At 33.4% G+C, this 21,162-nt stretch overlaps 1 protein-coding gene across 1 annotated transcript; it reads left to right on the top strand.

Moving 5' to 3' along the window:
• Positions 1 to 294: 294 nt before the first annotated feature.
• LOC110033787 (protein FLUORESCENT IN BLUE LIGHT, chloroplastic-like) lies at positions 295 to 17,594 on the top strand (the record flags this gene model as incomplete). Its single annotated transcript, XM_020737882.1, is given in 3 exon segments — positions 295 to 612; positions 17,174 to 17,247; positions 17,249 to 17,594. Coding segments are annotated over 3 exon segments (548 nt in total), but the record flags the coding sequence as incomplete, so codon positions are not given.
• Positions 17,595 to 21,162: the final 3,568 nt, after the last annotated feature.

Genomic DNA, 21,162 nt, shown 5'->3' with positions numbered 1-21,162 from the left:
ATGCGTTTGATTTAATTTGTTTGTGGTAGTTAATAAATTTTAATGTATGTTGATCAATATTTAACATGAACTACCTAAGAAGCAGATAATATCTACAATGCCTTAAAGATTGAATAATAATATAAAATCTCAACTTGAAACACCACCCGAACACTTAAAAAATTGTAATAAGTGCCAAATCAGAAAAAATAAGTTTCTTTTTATTTAAATATAGAACTGTAAGTTATTGCTGAACACTTTAAAGCATCAGTATGTGTGCCTTCTTGTTATACTTAACCGAAAATAATTTTGAAGGTTTGCTTGCACGACAAAGGAGGGGTGAGCTGAAGCGGTTGAATGATCAGCTACGTCAGATCAATGCAGCACTTAGAAGACAAGCCAAAATAGAATCTTATGCTCCTAAGCTGAGCTATGCACCAGTTGGCAGGATAGCTGAATCAGAAGTTGTTGTTGACCCTAAAAAAGAAGATTTAATTAAAAAATTGAGATTAGGGAAAAATTTTTTGCGGAATCATGAGCTTGAGAGGGCATTTCTGGAGTTTAAGACCGCTCTAGAGCTTTCAGAGGCATTGGGGGATCATGTTGAAGAGAAGAAGGCTGCAAGAGGTCTTGGTATGGTTTCTCTTTCCCATTCATTGCTATTCTTCTTTTGACAATGTCATCTATCATCTATCCACCAGAGCTAAATTTCATTTCCCTTCCAAGTTATGAATTGTTCCCCATCTATAAACATCATGGGATTTTTCATGAGGACAAGCATTACATGATTGACAATTTTATGGGAAAATTTACATACATACCACATTTTTTTTGTATTTACACATCTAACATATAAACTTTCATTTTTGTATTTATAGCATTTTACATGTGCTTTGAAAAGGTGCATTTCACTTTCTAAAGTTAATAATAGCGATATTTTGATGTGATAAAAAAGATTTGAGTGTTTGTCAGGACCCGACCTAAGAGTTAGATTATCGAGGCGAGAACTGACTGTCAGAAAGAGGAAAACTATCTAACAATTTAATTTCATAGATAAAATGATTCAAAACATAAAATAGCCATTCTATGTCATAAAACTTTAATTTACAATAATTTATTCATACTTAAACTCTTAACATATGACAAAACAAAAAAATTGAAGTGTAATACCTATCAGTCCGAGGTCCTCAGTGTTTGTATATGTATTCTCGTTTTTCTATAAAATATCAACAACTGAAGGTGTGAGTTATACTACTCAGTGGATAAAATATTTTTAAATTACAATAATTTTTATTTTAAAATATTTTGTAAAAGTTACATTAATTAGTAAAAGATTGTGAACAGTAAAAAGAGAACAATAAAACAACAGTTTGTGCTTATTTTTTATTTATCTATGTTACAATATCCATCAAAGGTAGTTATTGTTTAAAGATATACTATAAGTATTCATTTAACTCTTTCTAATCCACCAAACAGGTAGGTAACCATTTCATTTCTATTTTTGAGATTTTTTATATTGCTTTAAACTGTCTTTCAGTGAAATTTTCTTATTCTTTCACAAAAGATTTTGTGTGGAAAGTTTGTGTTGAAAGTTCCCTTTAGGGCAAGCGACGGATAAGGTATCCATCAATACCCTTGGAAGTCGAGTCTAAGAGGCAAGACTCGATGAGAAGATATCATACCTTTGAAAGTTGAGCCCAATTGACAAGTCTTGATGGAAGATATGATACCTCTGAAAGTCGATGCTAAGAAGCAAGACTCGATGGGAATATCTCATACCCCTAAAAGTTCGATGGGAATATATCATACCCCTAAAAGTTGAGCTCAGGTTGTAAGAATCGATGAGAAGCAACGATACTCTTAGAAGACAAGCCCAGGAGGTAAGTCTCGATGGGAAGCTACCGTACCTATGAAAGTTGAGCCCAAGAGACAAGACTCGATAGGAAGATACCATACCTCTGGAAGTGGAGCCTGGAAGGCCAACTTGATGGGAAGCTATAGTGCTTCTAGAAGGCAAGCCCAGGAGGCAAGTTTTGATAGGAAACAACCATGCCCTTCAAAGTTAAGCCCAAGAGACAATTCTCGATTGGAAGATACGTTACCCCTGAAAGTCAAGACCAATAGGCAATACTCGATGGGAAGATACGATATTCTGAAAGTCTTGCCAAGAGACAAGTCTCAATGGGAAGCCAATATGCTCATTGAAGACAAGCTTGGAAGGCAAGTCTCGATGAGAAACTACCGTGTCCCTAGAAGTCAAGCTCAAGAGGTAAACTCTATTGGAAGATACGGTATCTCTGGAAGTCGAGCCCAAGAGTTAAGATCCGACGAGAAGCTGCATCTGGACGATATCGTACCACTAAAAGACAATCTCAAGAAGCAAGTCTCGATGGGAAGCTAGTAGTGGATATGATTCTAACTAGAAAGACTCCACAAGAGCAAGTGGTTGACAGAGTCTCTAATCAAAGAACTCAGAAGGATAAAAGTCTCAAAAGTTATAGATACATCTAAGAACTCAGAAGGCACAGGTGCATCTAAGAACTCATAAGGCCACAAGTCTGAGAAGGCCTTAGAAGACACAGATACATCAAAGTCCATAAAATACACATGTACATCTAAACCATCAGAAGGCTACAAGTTTCAAAAGATATCAACGCATTTCAAACTCCTAGAAGACATAAGTCTATGAAATCACAAGCCTATGAGGGCACAAACCTCAGAATTCACGAGCCTCAAAAGTTACACAATTCTTTTTTTATATAATGTGCATGTGCTTACTTTGATTACTGACTTTCGCATGCTTGAGAAGCCAAAGAGCCTCAAAAGGCAGAAGTTTAGAGGTTGACAACAATATGCACCTTTGAAATAGGAGAGCTACGACCCATATGTTGGGCGTCATAATCCTAAAAATTGAGTAGCCACAAATCAGAAGGAAATGCAAAGTCAACCTCAGAAGCAACGTCAAAGAAGTACAAAGAACTATTCTATCATCATCTACAATCATCTCATTAAAAGTCATAAAGACCAACAAACACTGGTGATGCAACACATCATCAAAATGAAGCCAAATGTTCACTTACAAGAGCCCAAGCATGAGCTCAAGTGCCTAATTAAAAGCACATTCAAGGCCCATCACAATAGCCATATCAAGAATAAATATTTGAATTTGTATTTTATCATTTAAATTTTAATTTTAGTTTCTAGATGTTTGAATTTTCAAATTTTGAGGCTTTTATGGCTGCACATAAAAAAAAATAAAATAAATTAGGAAGGTGGCTAGCATTTTTCTTCATTAATAGCCACCTACCACCCTTCAAAAGTACTTCCCCCTTTTATTGAAATTTTATCATTTTAATCTTTATAAATAGGGTTGATATATAATTATTTGGATCAGTTGTTGAATGAAATATTTGAGTGAGAACATTCTCTCTTGTTGCTTGGTGCTTTGTGGCTTCAAGTGTTCTATTTTCTTTGGTGAGCTTAGGTATTTATCTTTGCTTTTCTTTTATGTTATTCATTAATCCTCAATTAAACTTACTCTTAAACTCTTCACCACCCTTCATCCACATCCTAAGTTTCTTATAATATCAACAAACCAATAACCAAACCCTCACAACCATTCCAAACTCCTCTTCATAGTTCTTGACCAATCAAGAGCATATTAAGATACAGCCTTATCCCTTAACTCTAAACACCATTGTAGACCCATCCAAACCCACCCATCTACTCCAGATCATAAGTAGACGTCCTAAGTTAACCACCAATAATAATTTCTAGCCACTTACCCACTTTTCCAAAGAGATATTTCGAATAAGCTCAAACCAGCGTTATCCATACTAGTCATGGTATTTTAGCCGTCCTTCCCTCTTAAATCTTTTAACATTATATCAAAACCTCCACATCACATCCTTAGACTTAAAATCAATCAATAACAAATTTAGTGCTTTATCTTATCAAAAGGCCACCCATCTCCATCATATTTGGTATCAAAGCGAATCTGGGAAGGAGCTGATTTGGTTAGAACTTTTGGACATCGAAGAAGAAATTCTTTGTGGTGGACTTGTCTCTACAAGCTTATGAGTTACTTCAAGAGAAGGTTGAGCTTAGTGAATTTCTTCTAATGATAGATTTATTTTATTTTAATAGCTTGGACATCTAGTATATTTCTTGCAAAACTATAGTGTAAGCACGAAGTTTAATTAGTGAACTCCACTATAAAGCCTTACTTGCATCCCTTGTGTGAATCTATCCCTAAACTTTTTTTTCTTGATTGAAAACTTTGTTATGGGAGTGCTCCACTTAAAGGAAATACAACCTTACCATGATGCGATCAAAATATTAAGTTTTCTGCTTTACTTTTTGTTTTAACTTTTTATGATAAAGTAGTTGCTCATTATATTTGAAGAACTTTGCCATGTCAAGGACTTGAGGTTTTAGATTCAACACAAATTGCATTTAAAATTTCTTTTACGAGAGTTTGTGTATAAAAGGTAATGTATTTGAGGCTAAAAAGGATTTTGTCAAAAATGTATAAACTACCTGATGAGAGCTTGGGACGTAAGTGGTATTTGTACCCCCCTTATCACCTGAAAGTTCTTGTAGATGAAGATTCACTTTATTTTGCATATATATTTTATTTTTGCTCTCTCTCATCTATAGTCTTTTCCCTTTCATCTCTCTTCACAAGAAAAAAAATAAAAAAAACAAAAAAAAGCATCATGGGACCGAAATTAGTTTCTTAAGATCAACTTGAAAATTTAATTCAAATGGTTGATTTGTTCGATCTTAGGATTCATGAAAGTGATACTAAGAATATAGAATTATTTGAAGGGACTAACAATTAAATGCAAGATTTAAAAGATCAAATGCAAATAGTCCTAAGTCTTCTTCAAAATACTAAACCCCTTGCCACACCGTCTGCCCAAATTCATTTTACACCATTAAAAGAAAATGATTCATACTTAGAGCTAAGAGACCACCAAATTCATAGAAGACAACCTATTCTTAGGAATGGAGGTAGAAGCAATCATCTTTATGGAATAATGATGACTTTAATGACCTCTCTAGGGTAGTTAAAGTTGAAACACCTTCCATGATCCTAATAAGTTCTTAGATTGGTTAGTCCAAATGGATGATCTTTTTGGTTGACATAAGATGAATGATTATCAAAAAGTTGCATTTGTCAAAATGAGTTTGACTGGTCATACCTAAAGTTATTGGAATAATACATTAGCTAAGGAGTGGAGGTTAAGAAGGAACTTTCTCACTTTGATTGAAATGGAGTTGCTAAGAACTAAATATTGTCCTAGACATCATGATAAAAAATTATATGGGCAATTATTGACTTTAAGGCAAGGTAGTTTTCCTGTGACTGAATACTTGAACACATTTGAAGACCTGATTGTTAGGATTGACTGCATTGACAACGATTGACAATTGGCTAATAAATTTGTCATTGGTCTTAAGGTGGACATTAAAAATGAAGTTCCTTTATTTGACACCTATACCCTAAAAGAGGCATTCCATTATGCTTTGTTAGTAGAAAATCGAAGGAAATCCACCTCTCTCTAAAAATTAAAAGGAAAAATCCCAAACTTCTTTGCATAAACCTGTTGTTAGACCACTCATCATAGTAATCAAACCTAACATTCTAAAGCTCTTACTGAGGGGAGCTTAAGAAATAATAAAGATATCATGTATTTTAAATGTCACAAAAAAAAGTAATATGCAAAACAATGTAAAACCCAAATTATTTTCATGGACAAAATTGCAAATCCTATTGATGATGACATGGAAGAAGTTTATGATGACACATTTCTTTCTGAGGATGACATATAATTATTTAATGACCCTCCAATAATTGTAATGAGATGCTTAACTATTACAAAACATTAAACTAAGGATTAGAGAAGAAAGAATATTTTCAGTATGCATGTTGTTTGTAATGAGAGAAGATGTAGGTTAGTTATTGATGGAGGAATTACAATGAATGCCATCTCAACCGATGAATGCCAAGTCTTAAGACTGAACCACATCCTTAATCTTTTCATGTTTGTTGGGTCAATCATACATCTCTACCATCACAACTAGGTGTCTCATTCTTATAAAGATTGGTAGTTATGAAGATCAAATATGATGCGATGTCCTTCCCATGGATATTGCTCGCATCTTATTTGATAGACCTTGGCTGTATGACTTGAATGTAATCCACTATGATAAAGAAAATACTTATGTTTTTAAACATAATAATAAAAATATTAAGCTCATTCTTGTCAAACCTTTAGAAAATGTACCCACCATAGCACCTCATGAAACTAATTTTGATCTACAACTTAAACCCACTCTTAAGAAAGGTGCTAAGCTCCAATTAATGATTATAGACAAATCTTATTGTTATGGACAACGTTACCATTTCTGATCTTAATTCCAACATCTCGCCTGCTCTAGCAACTCTAAAAAAAAATTGTTGGATTTGGAACAGTAAAAAAGAGTTTTCTGATATGCCCCTCCTACATTTATTGCATGTGAAAGAAGTAATATCTGAATCTAATGAGACTCACATACCTTTTGTGGTCTCAACTCTTCTTTCTGAATTTAGTGATGTTGCACCTAATGAATTACCTGATAGGTTACTCTGATGAATTATCTGATAGGTTAACCCCCCCCAGGTCCAATCAACACGTCATTGACTCAATCCTTGGTTCACAACTCCCCAACCTTATTGAATGAAAGAGACAGGTTGAGGACTTACTTAAGAAAGGATTTATTCAAGAAAGTCTTAGTCCTTGTGCAGTTCAAGCATTACTCACCCCAAAGAAAGATGACACATGGAGGATGTGTATTGATAGTCAGATCATAATAGGATCACTATTGAGTATAGATTTCCCATTCCTTAGCTCGATGACATGTTGAATTTAATCTCAGGGGCAATTTTTTTTTCTAAAATTGATTTAAGAAGTGGTTATCACCAAATTTGGATTCAATTAGGAGATGAGTGAAAAACTATTTGTAATACCTCCGGTGGACTTTATGAATGGTTGGTGATACCCTTTGGACTTTTAAAAGTTCCAACTACATTTATGACATTAATGAACACTATTCTAAAACCTTGTATAGGAAGATTTTTGGTTGTCTATTTTGATGATATCTTCATTTTTAGCCCAAGTGAGATAGACCATTTAGAACACCTTCGGCGAGTATTTGAAACCCTCAGGAGAGAACAATCGCATATCAACTTGAATAAGTGCTTTTTCTAACAAATTGAGGTGATTTTCTTAGGATTTACTGTTTCCATTGTTGGAATCAAGCCTGGCCCTTCCAAAGTCCAAGCAATCGTAGGCTGGCACTCACCTGAGAATTTCACTGATGGGCACAATTTTCATGGCCTAGCTACTTTTTATAGGAGATTCCTCAAAGGCTTTAATACAGTTCTGTTGCCTCAGTAACTGATATTTTGAAACAAGAGAAATTTCATTGGACTTATGCAACAAAAAAAAAAAACATCATATCACGTTAATGTTTTAATAACCTCTACCCTTATGCTTAGGCTACCTCATTTTCTTAAAGCTTTTGAGGTAACTTGTGATGCTTCTGGCATTGGAATTAGTGGAATCTTTAGTCAACAAAATCACCCAATGGCTTTCTTTGGTGAGAAATTGAATGGCATTAAACAACGATATTTGACATATGATAGGGAATTTTATGTTGTCATTCAATCTTTAAGTCACTGGCGTTATTATCTTTTACATAAGGAGTTCATTCTTAACGCAGATCATCACGCCCAAAAATTCATTAACACTCGATGAAAGTTAAGCCATAGACATACTAAATGGGTCGAATTCCTTCAAGATTATTCTTTTGTTTTCAAGCATAAACCTGGAATTGAAAATAAACTTGTTGATGCCTTATCTATGGTAATTTTAACTATAATCTCTCTAGAACTAAAAGTTTCAGGATTTGATTGAATCAAAGATGAGTTCTTTATGTGTTCTGACTTTAATCTAATTTATATGGAAAACATAGATAAACATTTGTCTCTTCAACAAGTATTCTTTATTATCAGTGGATATCTATATAAGGTAAAACTACTTTGTATTCCTATAACTTTACTTACATAATTTTTAATCTTCGAGCTTCATTATAGAGGAATAGATGGACTCTTTGGAAAAGATAAAACTATATGTTTAATAGGAAGTTGATTTTTTTGGCCTTCAATTAAGAGAGATGTTAAAAAATTAGTAGCCTAATGTTTGACCTGTAAACAAGCAAAAGCCATTAAACAAAATCTGGTCAATATATTGCATTATCAGTACCCTATAGGCCTTGGGAAAATCTTTCCATGGATTTTATCTTAGGATTACCCTGCACAGCTCAAGGCATGATAACATATTTGTCATAGTTGATTGCTTCTCAAAGATGGCCCATTTCATGCCATGCTCTAAAACCAATGATGATTCCCACATTGCTAGATTATTCTTTAAGGAAATTGTACATCTATATGACCTACCTTTAACCATTATGTCGGATAGTGATGTTCGATTTGTTTCATATTTTTGGAAAACTATTTGGAAGTTATTAGGTACGAAATTAAAATTCTCATCCGCCTTTCATTCTCAAACAAATGGACAAACTGAGGTAGTTAATCGAACAATAGGAAATCTTTTGAGATGCCTCGTAGGAAAAGTTTAGGAAATTGGGACTTGCATCTACCTACATCTGAATTTGCATATAATAGTACTATTTTTTGGAAAACCAAGACTTCACCATTTTTGAAATTGTTTATGGCCAAAATCTCAAACGACCCATTGATATAGCCGACATCCCACCTCATGCATTTTCTGATTTTGCATTTTCATTTGCCAAAGATTTTCAAACCATCCATGATACCATAAGAAAGCAAATTACTTTAATTATGACAAGTATGCTTCTAAGGCAAATCATATTAGATCAACATGTGAATTTAAAGAAGGAGACTATGTTTGATTCGCATCCTGAGTGGTATCACACCACTAAGCTTAAGAAATTACATGTGAGAGATTGTGTCCCCTTTAAAATTCTTAGAAAAATTGGAACTAATGTTTATCACCTTGATTTGTCTGTTGATATGCTAATCCATCCTGTTATTAATATTGAAAATATTTTATCATATGAAGGAGTTAGAAAACCTCCACCTGTTCAAACTAAATCCTTAGTAGAAGATATTGTTCCTCAGGTGCAAAATCCTTCTTTTCTTGAAGTTGAAGGTATCATCACTGATGAAGCACCCCTTGAATGAGCTGCTGAGCATCGTTTTCTAGTTCGTGGAAGAATAAGTCACCCATTGAAGACACATGGTTGACCACCCGCGCTAATTTGGAGACTTTAGCCACAATTAGTACAAGAATTCTTAAATTTACGGAGAAGAGTTCAATTGAAACTAAGGAGTTGATATAGCACATCATTGAAATGAAGTCAAATGTCCACTTACAAGCGCCCAAGTGAGAGCCTAAGAAAGTGCCCAATTAAGAGCCCATTCAAGACCCATCACAAGAGCCATATCAAGAAGAAATATTTGAATTTGTATTTAATTATTTATATTTCAATTTCAGTTTCTAGAATGTATGAATTTTCAAATTTGGAGTCTTTTATAGTTGTCATAAAAAGAAAAAAAATATTAAATTAGGAAGGTGGCTAGCACCTTCATTCATTAATCGTCACCTACCACCCTTAAAAAGTTTCTCATCTTTTTATTGAGTTTGTATTATTGCAATCTCTATAAATATGACTGATATGTAATTCTTTGGATCAATTGTTGAATGAAATATTTGAGTGCGAACTTTCTCTCTTGTTGCTTGGTGCTTGGCGCTTCAAGTGTTGCATTTTCTTTAATGATATTTTCTTTGCTTTTCTTTTATGTTATTCATTAATCCTTCATAAAAATTTCTCTTAAACTCTTCACCACTCTATCCATGTCCTAAGCTTCTTATAATATCAACAAACTAACAACTAAAGCCTCACAACCATTCCAAACACCTCTTCATAGCTCTTGACCAAGCAAGAGCATATTAAAACCTAGTCTTCTTCCTTAATCCTAAACACCATTGTAAACCATCCAAACCCACCCATATACTCTAGATCATAAGTAGACATCCTAAGTCAACCACCAATAATAATTTCTGGCCACTTACCCATTATTAAGCCACTTTCCAAAGTGATATTTCAGATCAGTCAAAAGTGGCCTAACCCACCCATATACTCAGATCATAAGTATCTTTTCAATTTTTTGAACAATAAATTTTCAAACTTTGATCGAGTCATCCAGAGCTCCAAATTTAGTAAAATTACAGCCAAACTGACTAGTTCAATGAGACGGGCTCAACAGTACCAAAATCGATCCAATCCTAGCTAAATCAAGCCTAGATTAAGCCATTAAACCACTTTTGAAAAATTTGCAGGCATGTTTGGAAGGTCAAACGGATGTCAAATCTGGCAAGCTTTAAGTCGAATCGAGCGTCTCGACAAGACGAATCTAATGAACCCAAGATCGCTCAATTCCGACATCATTAAGGTACTCAAATATCCATCAAACAATATCCAATCGCGGGAATCTCTCCGGGCTATCCAATTAGAGTGGTCTAGATTCCTTAATTAATTTCAATTAGAGCTATAAATAGAGCCCTACCCTCTCTTTAATAAGGCAGAGAGAGAGCTTGAAGCCTGAAAGAGATTGAAGCTTGGAGAAGTAGCTGAAGTTCATCATCACTCCTGCAACCGCCGATCTCTTTCAACCACCATAGCTCACCCACATCATCCGCCCTCTATCACCATTGGTCATCTCCCATTCCTTGCGACAAGTTTGTTCGCGTACAGTCATTGTAACTCGAGGGATTGTATAATATTTTCCCGCCTGTGGGACTAGAGGTTGTAACTGTAATCACCAAGTTATACTGGATCTCAACTGGATCAGACTCCATGGTTTTTTCCTTTAACTGGTTTTCCAAATAAAAAGTTTTGATGTCTGCTAATTTTTTTTTTTTCATCTTAGTGTGTATTGAATCCTCATACAATGTTAAGGCGATAATCTATTACTCTACCAATATGAATTATCTAGCACACATTATATATATATGTGTGTGTGTGTGTGTGTGTGTGTGTGTTTTATGAGTGCGTAAATTATGTTGATAAATTATGTTGAATTAAACTCAAGATGTATAACTTTAGATTTGGAGGTGAATAGATGAAGGTGAAGTGTGCAAGCAGAATAAGGAAGATTAGCCTGTTCAAACTTCAATAAATATAAGTTTAGGTTTATATTATAAATTTATTTAATGAATTTAATTAGGATTTTATAAAGTAAAATAATGTAAATTTAATAGCTAATTAAAATTTTGTAATATAAATATTCATGTTTAGTCTTCCAATTCTAAAAGAGTTGGCGACAAAACAATTTATCAAAACAATTTAGTCGACATCGGGATGAGTTCTTTTTTTGATATTGTAACATTTTTTTTTCTTCTCAACTAAATACATTTACTTTTCCTGTTATATCATTGCTGCCTATGATTTATGAGTGTATTAGATTTTATTCATGTTGTAAGAATGACTTGTGTGTTCACCTTCGCTTAAATAATCGTAGATATTGAATCTTATACAAGTATATTGACTGTTATGCAAATGAAAATGAAATATTTATTATTAAGAAAATAATATATTTTGTATGCTTGTATGTGCATGATTGACTATAATGAAGTTACGTCATTATGTTGCTAATAGGGGAATATTAATGTACTCGTGCATGTAAATTAAAAATGATATTGATATTAAAGTATCTTAACGAATACATTTTTTTAGACGGTGCTCCTGTGAGAGCTATACAAATATAAAATCATATTGATATGCTATTGTTATATCAAGATTCGTTGATAATATCTCAAATGTTAATTTGATTTATTAAAAGTTTATTTGACATGCATTTTATTCTCTTTTTTTGTATTACTATAGTTTAGGAATATGAGTATTCACTTATTTAGCTCATTGTTATTTTAAAATAATTTTTCAGATTAATTAAGTGATTAAAAGTGATAGAAGGGATAATGTTTATTGAAGATCTAGACAATCAGTAACAAGCTAAATTTAATTATACTGCTTTAATTTAATTTGATTAATAGTTCTTTTATTCGTTAAATACTAAATGAATCTAGAAAACATAGTTTTCATCATCCGACCGTTTGTTCCCACCTTGGTTAATTGCAAGCCCCAGGTCGGACTGTGACAAAACTGATATCAGAGTGCAAGTTTTATGATTAATTAATGAAATTTTGATGAAAGAGCCAATAGAGTAATTATAAAATCTTTTTAATAATAAAAAAATTAAAAATAAGTTAAATTAAAAGTTGTATCTATTCATACATAATGATACACCCAAAATTATAGAAGAAGAGAATCTGCTAGAAAACGTTGAAGTACAACCTACTATAAACATGAGCTTGGATGTTCTGACACACATGATGGAGACGATGACTCGTCTGACTTAGGAGTTCATATTATAACTCAACGAAAGTGCACACTCACCATGGTTAAGCACATGAAGATATTTCAAAATTTATGTCCATCTTTGTTCAATGGAACTGATAACTCAATTGAAGCAATAATTGACTAATGATGATAGAGAAGATATTAGATAGTATGGTTTGTCCGGATGAAAGGAGAGTGTCGTTAGATACTTTTGTGTTGGATGAAGAAGTTGAAAGGTAGTGGTGTGGGCAACACTTGATGGTTAGTTGAGAGAAATTCGTAGAGTTATTCAAAGAGTGGTTTATATTTCTATTCGTTTGAAGACAAATGAAGGACATGCTCATCAAGCTGAGGTCAGGATTGAAGAGAGTCACAAAGCACGAATTAGAATTCACTGCGCTGATAAGGTATACATCACAGTTGATTGCTACTGCAGAAGAAAAATGTTATAAATTTCTTTCAGGATTAAAGGATTTGATCGGATAACTATTGGTGCCTCTGACGATCGATGAATAGTTGATATTAGTGGAACAAGCTAAAAGAGTGGAGATCAACTATCAGTTTACTCAAAAGCATAAGGAGGCACACATAAGGAAGAGTATTGATGAAGGAGGACACGTGGATGAATCAGAGTAATCTAATGGGAAGAAGTTCAAGAATAATTTGGGTGGGGTTAGCAAAGGTACGACTTAAGGTGATGTAGTCACTTGTGCTAAATGCAGACGACAACATAAAGGTAAATGCTTGAGAGGCTCTAACACTTATTATTGGTGTCGTCAACCTTATCATATAGCACAGTATTATCCATCTCTTGGCCAAAAGAGTGCAGAAGATCATAAATCATGTGGAGCTCCTTCACAGAAGGTTGCAAGTGAGCAGAAAATAATTGAGTCTATAGCTTCAGCTCCTACCCAAGGTCAACCAAGATAACTTGTTCGACCTTGGATATATTCTCTTACTAATAGTGAGCCTAATGAACCTACTGCTGCTGATGTTGATTAAACCTGATGAGTTTAGCATTTTCTTATATAAGGGTATTTTCCTAACATACTTTCTTGTTTCAATAACTTTTTTATCCGAAATATAATTGAGTCGTCTTGTATCGAGTCTTTATCTTTATAATGCTTACTTTTTCATCTTAGTAAATGATTCCTAGTTTCATGGATAGCTAATATCTACCTACTTAATGAAAAATAACTTGAGGTTTGATCATGAATTTCGAGGACGAAATTTTTTTAAGTGGGGAAATTGGTAAGGTTTCGTTTCATTTAGCTGGAGAGGAATCAACTCTCCTACCTGAGATGAATCAAAAAGGGGAGAACAATAAACGAGGAATCATGGAAACCGAACAAAGCGGAGAGGAAGTGAGGGGGCAGAGCCTAGAAGTTGAGTTTGTTCTATAAAAATAATGCGACAAGGCGAGATTTACTTACATGTAGAGACGAGAGAAGAGACATCATGATCAGGTGCAAGAGGGGTCGTTGTCGAGTAGAAGGTAGGCAAGAGTTATCGGCATTAGTTTCGAGCAACTAAGGAGAAGTTAGTGTTGGTGTCGTGCGACCGCTCAAAGGGAAGGAAAGAGCCCCGTGCGAAGGAGACAAGCCGAGTATCACACACAGAGGAGGAAGGAGCGAGTTGTGTGTCTTCAGGTAAGGGCTTTGATCGTGCCAATCATTGAAGAAAACATCGTGCAGAGGAGGAGAAGACGGAATGAGTTGGGGGGTGGAGGAAGACGAAGTTTTCTCATGGATAAGGTTTGACCGAGAGAAATGATAAGGTTTTTATACAGACCTTCATATTGTACTCACTGTCTGATGTTTGGGCATACCCTTAATAAATGCCACAAGTTCCATCCTAATTTGAAATCCAAGGTTCAAGTGAATAAGGGTGGGGCTAACCCCACTGCTCTGGACATTTTAGTTCCACTTGGGGAAGATACTACCGAACAGGAGGTGTCCGTTGCCAATGGACCGCCCCATCCCCCCCCCACCCCCCCCCCATCTTCTGCGATTGATGTGACATTGGCACCTTCAAACCCCATAGAAAGCAATACTGAAAGACTATTATCTGCAAATGTTAGGGTTCAGACTGATAATCAGGAGAACCTCGTAGCTCATATCTTCAGGAAGTATCCGGAGTAGAGCCGGTGTAGAGTTAACTAATACTTCACATATACTAGAACCTATTGTGGGTACTACGGTTGGGATTCCTTCTGCTAATTCCTTCTGCTACAACTCTACCATCTCATCAGACTGATTCTTCGGAGGAATGACAGGTTTACACTTACAAGAGGAAGAAGAAGAGTGGATATCTACTTGAGCTCAGGAATCTTATGGATGATATTTTGGTTACTTCGGATAATGGTATGCGCCTTACCAATTTGTTAGCTGGATCCCTTCCTAGAACTAGAAGCAAGGGTATGACTAAATTGGGATGACCCTCACCTTTTCTGTGCCCTTGTGTTTGAGTTTTATTTATTTTTTATATGTATCCTTTTTGACTTTTTTGTATGTGTTGTACCGTGTGGGTTGGGTGTCTATTTTTTAGACCCACTCATACAACCTATCTATATCTTTTCTCTTTAATATATTAGCCCTTGGGTTTTTTTCATATATATATATATTACTTATGCTGAGTTTATAGAGATGCTTTTCATTGTCAGATGGTTGCTATCTTTTATTCTCATTTGAATTAAACTCAAGGCGTATAACTTCAGATTTAGAGGGGAAAGATGAAGGTGAAGCGTGCGAGCAGAAAGGAGGAAGATTGACCCATTCAAACTTCAGTGAGGAAAATTTTAGGTTTATATTAAATATTTAATTAGTGAATTTAATTAGGATTTCATAAAGTAAAATAATCAAAATTTATTACTTAAATAGTATAAATTTAATAGTTAATTAAAATGATAACTAATTAAAATTTTGTAATATGAGCACCAATATTTAGGCTTCTAATTTTAGAATAGTCTACGTCGGGACAAATCAAATAACAAAATTAATCAACATCAAGATGAGCACTCATATTCTTTTGATATTTTAATATTTTATTTCAAATGCATTTTTTGTTACTTTTATAGCACTGCATAGTGATAACTTATTGTTCTATTGAATTTCGCTCGTATTGTAGAAATGACCTATGTACTCAGATTCGTTTAAATTATCGTAGATATTAAATCTTGTACAAGTATATTAATAACTATGCAAATGAGAATGGAATTTTTATTATTAAAGAAGTGATATTTTTATTGTATGTTTGTATGTGCATAATTGATTATGATGGAATCACCCTTTTAAGGTACTAGTAGGAGAACACTAAGGTATCCGTGCACGTAAATGAAAAATGATATTGATATTGAAATATCTTAACTGATACATTTTCTTAGATGATGCTCTTGTCACGGTTTTACAGATATAAAACGATATTGATATGTTATTGATATAGTAAGATTCATTGATAATATATGAATGTTAATCTTATTCATTAAACGTTTAATTGACATGCATTTTATTTTATTTTTTGTATTATTGTAGGTTGTAGTTTAGGAATATGAGTATTTATTGACTTGTTTTGGTCATTGTTACTTTAAACTAGCTTTTTCAATTAATTAAGTGATTAAAAGATGAGCGATAGAATAAATATGTTTATAAATGAAGCACACAACTAGTAACAAGGTAAATTAGTTCCCATCATCCGATTGCCCGTTTCCGTCCTGGTTAATTACAAGTCCCTGGCCGGGTCTTGACACGGACGACACCTGCAAAAACATGTCGTAACCAGGTAATTATTGTTATTATAATTATTATTATAACTTAATTATTATTAAAAATGATATTATTACCGTGTTACAAATGTAAAAATAATAGTTTAGGTGTTAGATATGTAATTTTATAAGAATTATGTGGTATATATGTAAATGCCCCTTATTTAAATCATACACTATTGTAGTATTCAGTGTCTAATAATATCATTCTTTTCTTTAAAATGTAGTAATATGATATAAGTTTCTGGAAAAACAATATAATATTTCAAGATTTCTTTTCCATCGTATTTTTTCTGTTTCTAGATTCAAATGGAGATGCTGTTCTCAAGTATTTTTGCACTTTCAATCTCTTCTTTCATACAAAGATGCCAATAATAAAAAAAAATCAGTTAAATTGGAACTTTTTCAACCATTATAGAGTTTGGAATTGAATACACAATCTAGAGCCTACAGGCAGATATTTACTGCACCAAATATAAAGAGCTTTCCCTGATATTTGATGCACTGAGCTTTCCACGATTAGAAGTGCATTATTTGGTAAAAACGGAAAAATCAAACCAAACCGAAGAAATTTGGTTGCTTCAATTCGGTTTCAAAAATGCATTTTGTTTATTGATTCTTAAGACTTTAATATTCGGCTTTTAATTGAACACACCAAAAAAACAAAAAATAAAAAATTAAATGAATAATTCATAAAAGTAAATCGATATGATATATGTAAGATATGTAATTTTTTGTTTGTTGGTAACCCAATTCCAACTAACAATTAAATTTCGATTTGTCCACAAGTGAACCGTTGAAACCAAATTTATTTAGGTCCAGCCAGTTTGATTTTATCAAAATTTTGATTGGTTTCATTTTATGAATTTCAGTTTTCAGTTACAACTGATTTGACGAATTTGTAAACTCATTCATGATCATGCTAATTATTTTGTCTTGCAGGGGCATCTCTGCAGAGGCAAGGCAAGTACAAAGAAGCCATAAAATATCACTCCAAAGGTCTCGAAATAGCCAGATCACTCCAAAGTTCTCGAAATAGCCAGCAAGGTTGGCGAAAACTCCGGCATAACCGAGGCCTATGGAGCAATAGCAGACTGCTACACTGAGCTTGGAGATCTTGAAAAAGCAGGGAAGTTCTATGACCAGTACATAGCAAGGCTGGAGAAAGACTGACTGATAGATCTTGGGCTTGAACCAGCTTTAGATAATGCCTGCATCTCTATATCTTCTCTCCCAAGCAGAATCGCTCAAGAGGTTTGAGCTTTGACCTTCTTATACGCAACGGTACACTACTACTTTTGTAGCATTATTGCTTTTAAACATTTTGCATCGATGATCTCATTTTTGGATATTGTAGCCCTTTTTCAGCAATGAGTTCTTCCTTGAATTTAAATTTGATTGAGATATTTGCCTCATTTTTATTTGAGTATAAATCATTTGTTTTAAAAAAAATAGTTTTTATGATGAGAGATGCTTCTTGCGATCATTTTCGTAGGTTTTGATAGCGACTAGAAATTTGATGTTTGATTTTTTTTTTTACAATACATAATGATATTTTTTTAAAATATGATTTTTTTACAGCTATTAATAATTTTTTTTCCTGCATAACTACATTTTAGATTCATTGGAATGTTATTTATTTATTTAAATTTTTTTTTGGAAGTGCCTTGCTTTTCAAAACACCTGTTATATCACTAGGGTGTGAACGGTTAAATTTGAGTGAGTTGAGCCTTTGTTTGTTTTCAATTTTTTTAATTTTTTTTTGTTTGAAATTGACTCCTATGAAATGACCTGTGAATGGTTTGTTTTTGTTTAACATGTTTCAATTTTTTCTTGCTTGTTTGTGATTCATATTCAACTCAAATTTAGCTCTAAAGTTTTAAAAAATAACAAATTTTAGCATTTTTTAATAAAATATAAAATATTAATATAAATAGGTTTTAATAAATATTATTTATTTAATTATTGAATTACTTGTAACCAAATTGAGTTAAACACGATTTAGTAAAGTTTGTTCATGTTTGTCTCAAGTAAATCTCTTTTGATTTGGAGATCATAACACACATTTAGAAAAATTTATGTCTTAAACCACAACATTGTACGAGACTTAGGGTCTATTTAGAACAACTTTCTACTTGCTTTGAGTTTCGGGCCGCCATCACAGCTCTGTTCGAGTATATGTTTTCTTGTTAATTTATAAAAATTTCTGTAGCGAGAAGCAACTTTTTTCAACCTGACCTGTTAAATTGTGGTGGTTATAAAAATTTGTTCTCTGATTTTTTAGAATAAATATATATTTATAATTCTTATCGTAACTATTCAAGAAGTTGCTCTCCACCACAACTTTACAATCACCTTTCACTCTCTTTTAATTTTGTAAAACAGGTAATGATGTGTTTGAGAGCCTGCAGTTTAGCTGCTTTTCTTAAAATTCACAAAACTAGTATTTGTAAATGGCGGAGTTGAGCTGGGACGGGATGGGTAAATTATAACACCGACCTTCAACATTTCTATTATTTCCCCGTTTTATCCACAATAATACCCTTGTTCTTTGTCGCTTCTCCCACATCTTCTTTGTGAGGACATACCAATGAGCCGCTTTTTTTTTCTTTCTTTCTGCCTTTGATTCATCTGTATATATCTCATTGTTTCTTTTTTGTTTTGGTCACACGAAGAAGCTTTCTTGTGCTTTGTTCTTGTTTTTCTTTCCTCTCGTTGGATCTCCAAAATCTGAGTCTTCTCTGTGCGGGGGCATGTTTAATTGTTTGTTTCAGGCGGGCATTCCATGCTATTTTAGTTTTACATTCCATGCTATAAACTTCGAATTTGCATATTGATATTTCATTTACAATTTTTTTGTGGTTTGTTGTGTATTTGCACTGCTCTCTGTGTAATACTGAAAGTTTAGATTTGTGCTTTGCAAACACATAAGAGTTGTGTTCGTTGTATATCAGTTCAGAGGAAATGTGTACTCTGTATGCAACTTTTTTTGTTATATGTTTGGGGTTCCTCTACTTGGGGTTCGGTTGGCTGTGATTGGGGTTGCTTTAGGTCAGGTTCGTTGCTCTGGTTTTGGCTGTATTTATATGCTACCTTACTATGATTTTAGGATTTTGTGCTGTTCAATCCATGTTATATGAGCAAAATTTATGATTTGGTAATTGTTTTGAATTAATTTCTTGGGTTTTGTACTGGATTTTGGGAGGTGATGTCCTTAAAGGATTTGTCATGTGCAATCCATGCTTTGTGAGTAATTCTTATGCACGCACATATATATGATCTAAATTATAATTTTTATATATACGACATTTTACCTATGTATTGAAAGGTGTATTTCACTTTTCAAATTTGAAATAATGATATTTTTAATATGATATGAAATGTTTTGGGTTATATAACTTTAAAAAGATTAGTTGTTTGATATGTATATACATAAGAATCAAGTCGTATGTAAGTAAATGCCCCATCTTTTCTGTATGAAATTGCTTAAGCAAGTGCATGACGACTTGACCATGTGATATGAAAGTTGTATCGTGTTTGTCATTTTATGATGGGAATGAATTTACATAAAACCGCTCAATTCCTACTTATTATTTCATCCACGAACTAAATTTCAATTTTTGCTTACATGACACATCACCCATACATGAAAAGGTGTTTCTCACTTTTTTGTAAGCTAAAATGAAGCTAATTTTGATATGAAATGGAAGATTTAAGTAGTATGAATTTAAAATATAAGTTTTAGGTGTTTGGTATGTAAATGTCATAACAATTGGATGGAGTGTATGTAAATGGTCCTAAAATTACATATGATATTCTTAGGAATTGTGTGGTATGTTCGTAAATGTGCGAGCATTGGTGGGTTTATATTTGGACTTTTCACATACATATAAGTCAACTCGTATGCATTTATATCACTACTTTTCTTCCTCGTGGCTATGTGGCTTTTGGTCTTGCCTGTGTTTGTAATTAAATGTTGATGTGTTTTATATGGTAATGATATTGTGCATGTTGTATGTAATGTTAGTTTTGATGTTTTTGCTTTTCACAATGTTATATTGAGCAATGTTGGAAAAAAAAAACGAATAACTTAACTTATCATCAACCATGATTCATATGCTTCTTCCCACTTTTTTGCAATTTTTGGATGTTGTACAACGAATACTACATGAACTTAAAGCTCACATGATACAGTTAACCACATATATTAGCTTGTCTTAAAGTTTACATGACACAGTTAACCACAGATACTATTTGATCTTAAAGCCTGCACGACAAAATCAACCACTAATACTACCTAGTTTTAAAGCCCACAAGACTCACTCAACCACAGTTACTTCCTGGTCTTATAGCACACCCGACACTCAATCACATGTACTAACTATTCATAAAACTCGCATAACACACTCAACCATAGATACTACCTGACCTTAAAGCTCGCATGACATGATTAAACATTGATAATACCTAATCTTAAAGCTCACACCATACATTCAACCATAGATACTTCCTAGTCTTGCAACACATCTGACACACTTAACCACATGTACTACCTGGTTTTAAAGCCAACACAACACAATCAACCAAAGATACTTGGTCTTAAAGCACGTTCAACCCAGTCAACTATGCCTATTATCTGGTGTTAAAACTTACAAGATACCCTCAGCCACAAATGCTTCTTGGTCTTATAGCACACTTGACACACTCAACCACATATATTATCTGGTCTTACAACCAATATTTATATAATTATTGAATGTTTGGTAATCTTGGATGTGATAATCTTTAATTATTTGATCTCGTGAGCTCTGCTTCGATCATTTGTCTTTTTTAAATTTTGTTTCAATTTTTTAATTACTCTTTTAGTTAAGCTAAATTTAATAATTTCCTTAAATTTTTTTATATTCTTTATAGACTTAATGAGAAAAAAA

This window comes from Phalaenopsis equestris, unplaced genomic scaffold, assembly GCF_001263595.1.
Source record: "Phalaenopsis equestris unplaced genomic scaffold, ASM126359v1 Scaffold001289, whole genome shotgun sequence".
Lineage (NCBI taxonomy): Eukaryota > Viridiplantae > Streptophyta > Magnoliopsida > Asparagales > Orchidaceae > Phalaenopsis > Phalaenopsis equestris.
The sequence above is the reverse complement of the archived record's forward strand: the minus strand, read 5'-3'. Positions and strand labels throughout refer to the sequence as shown.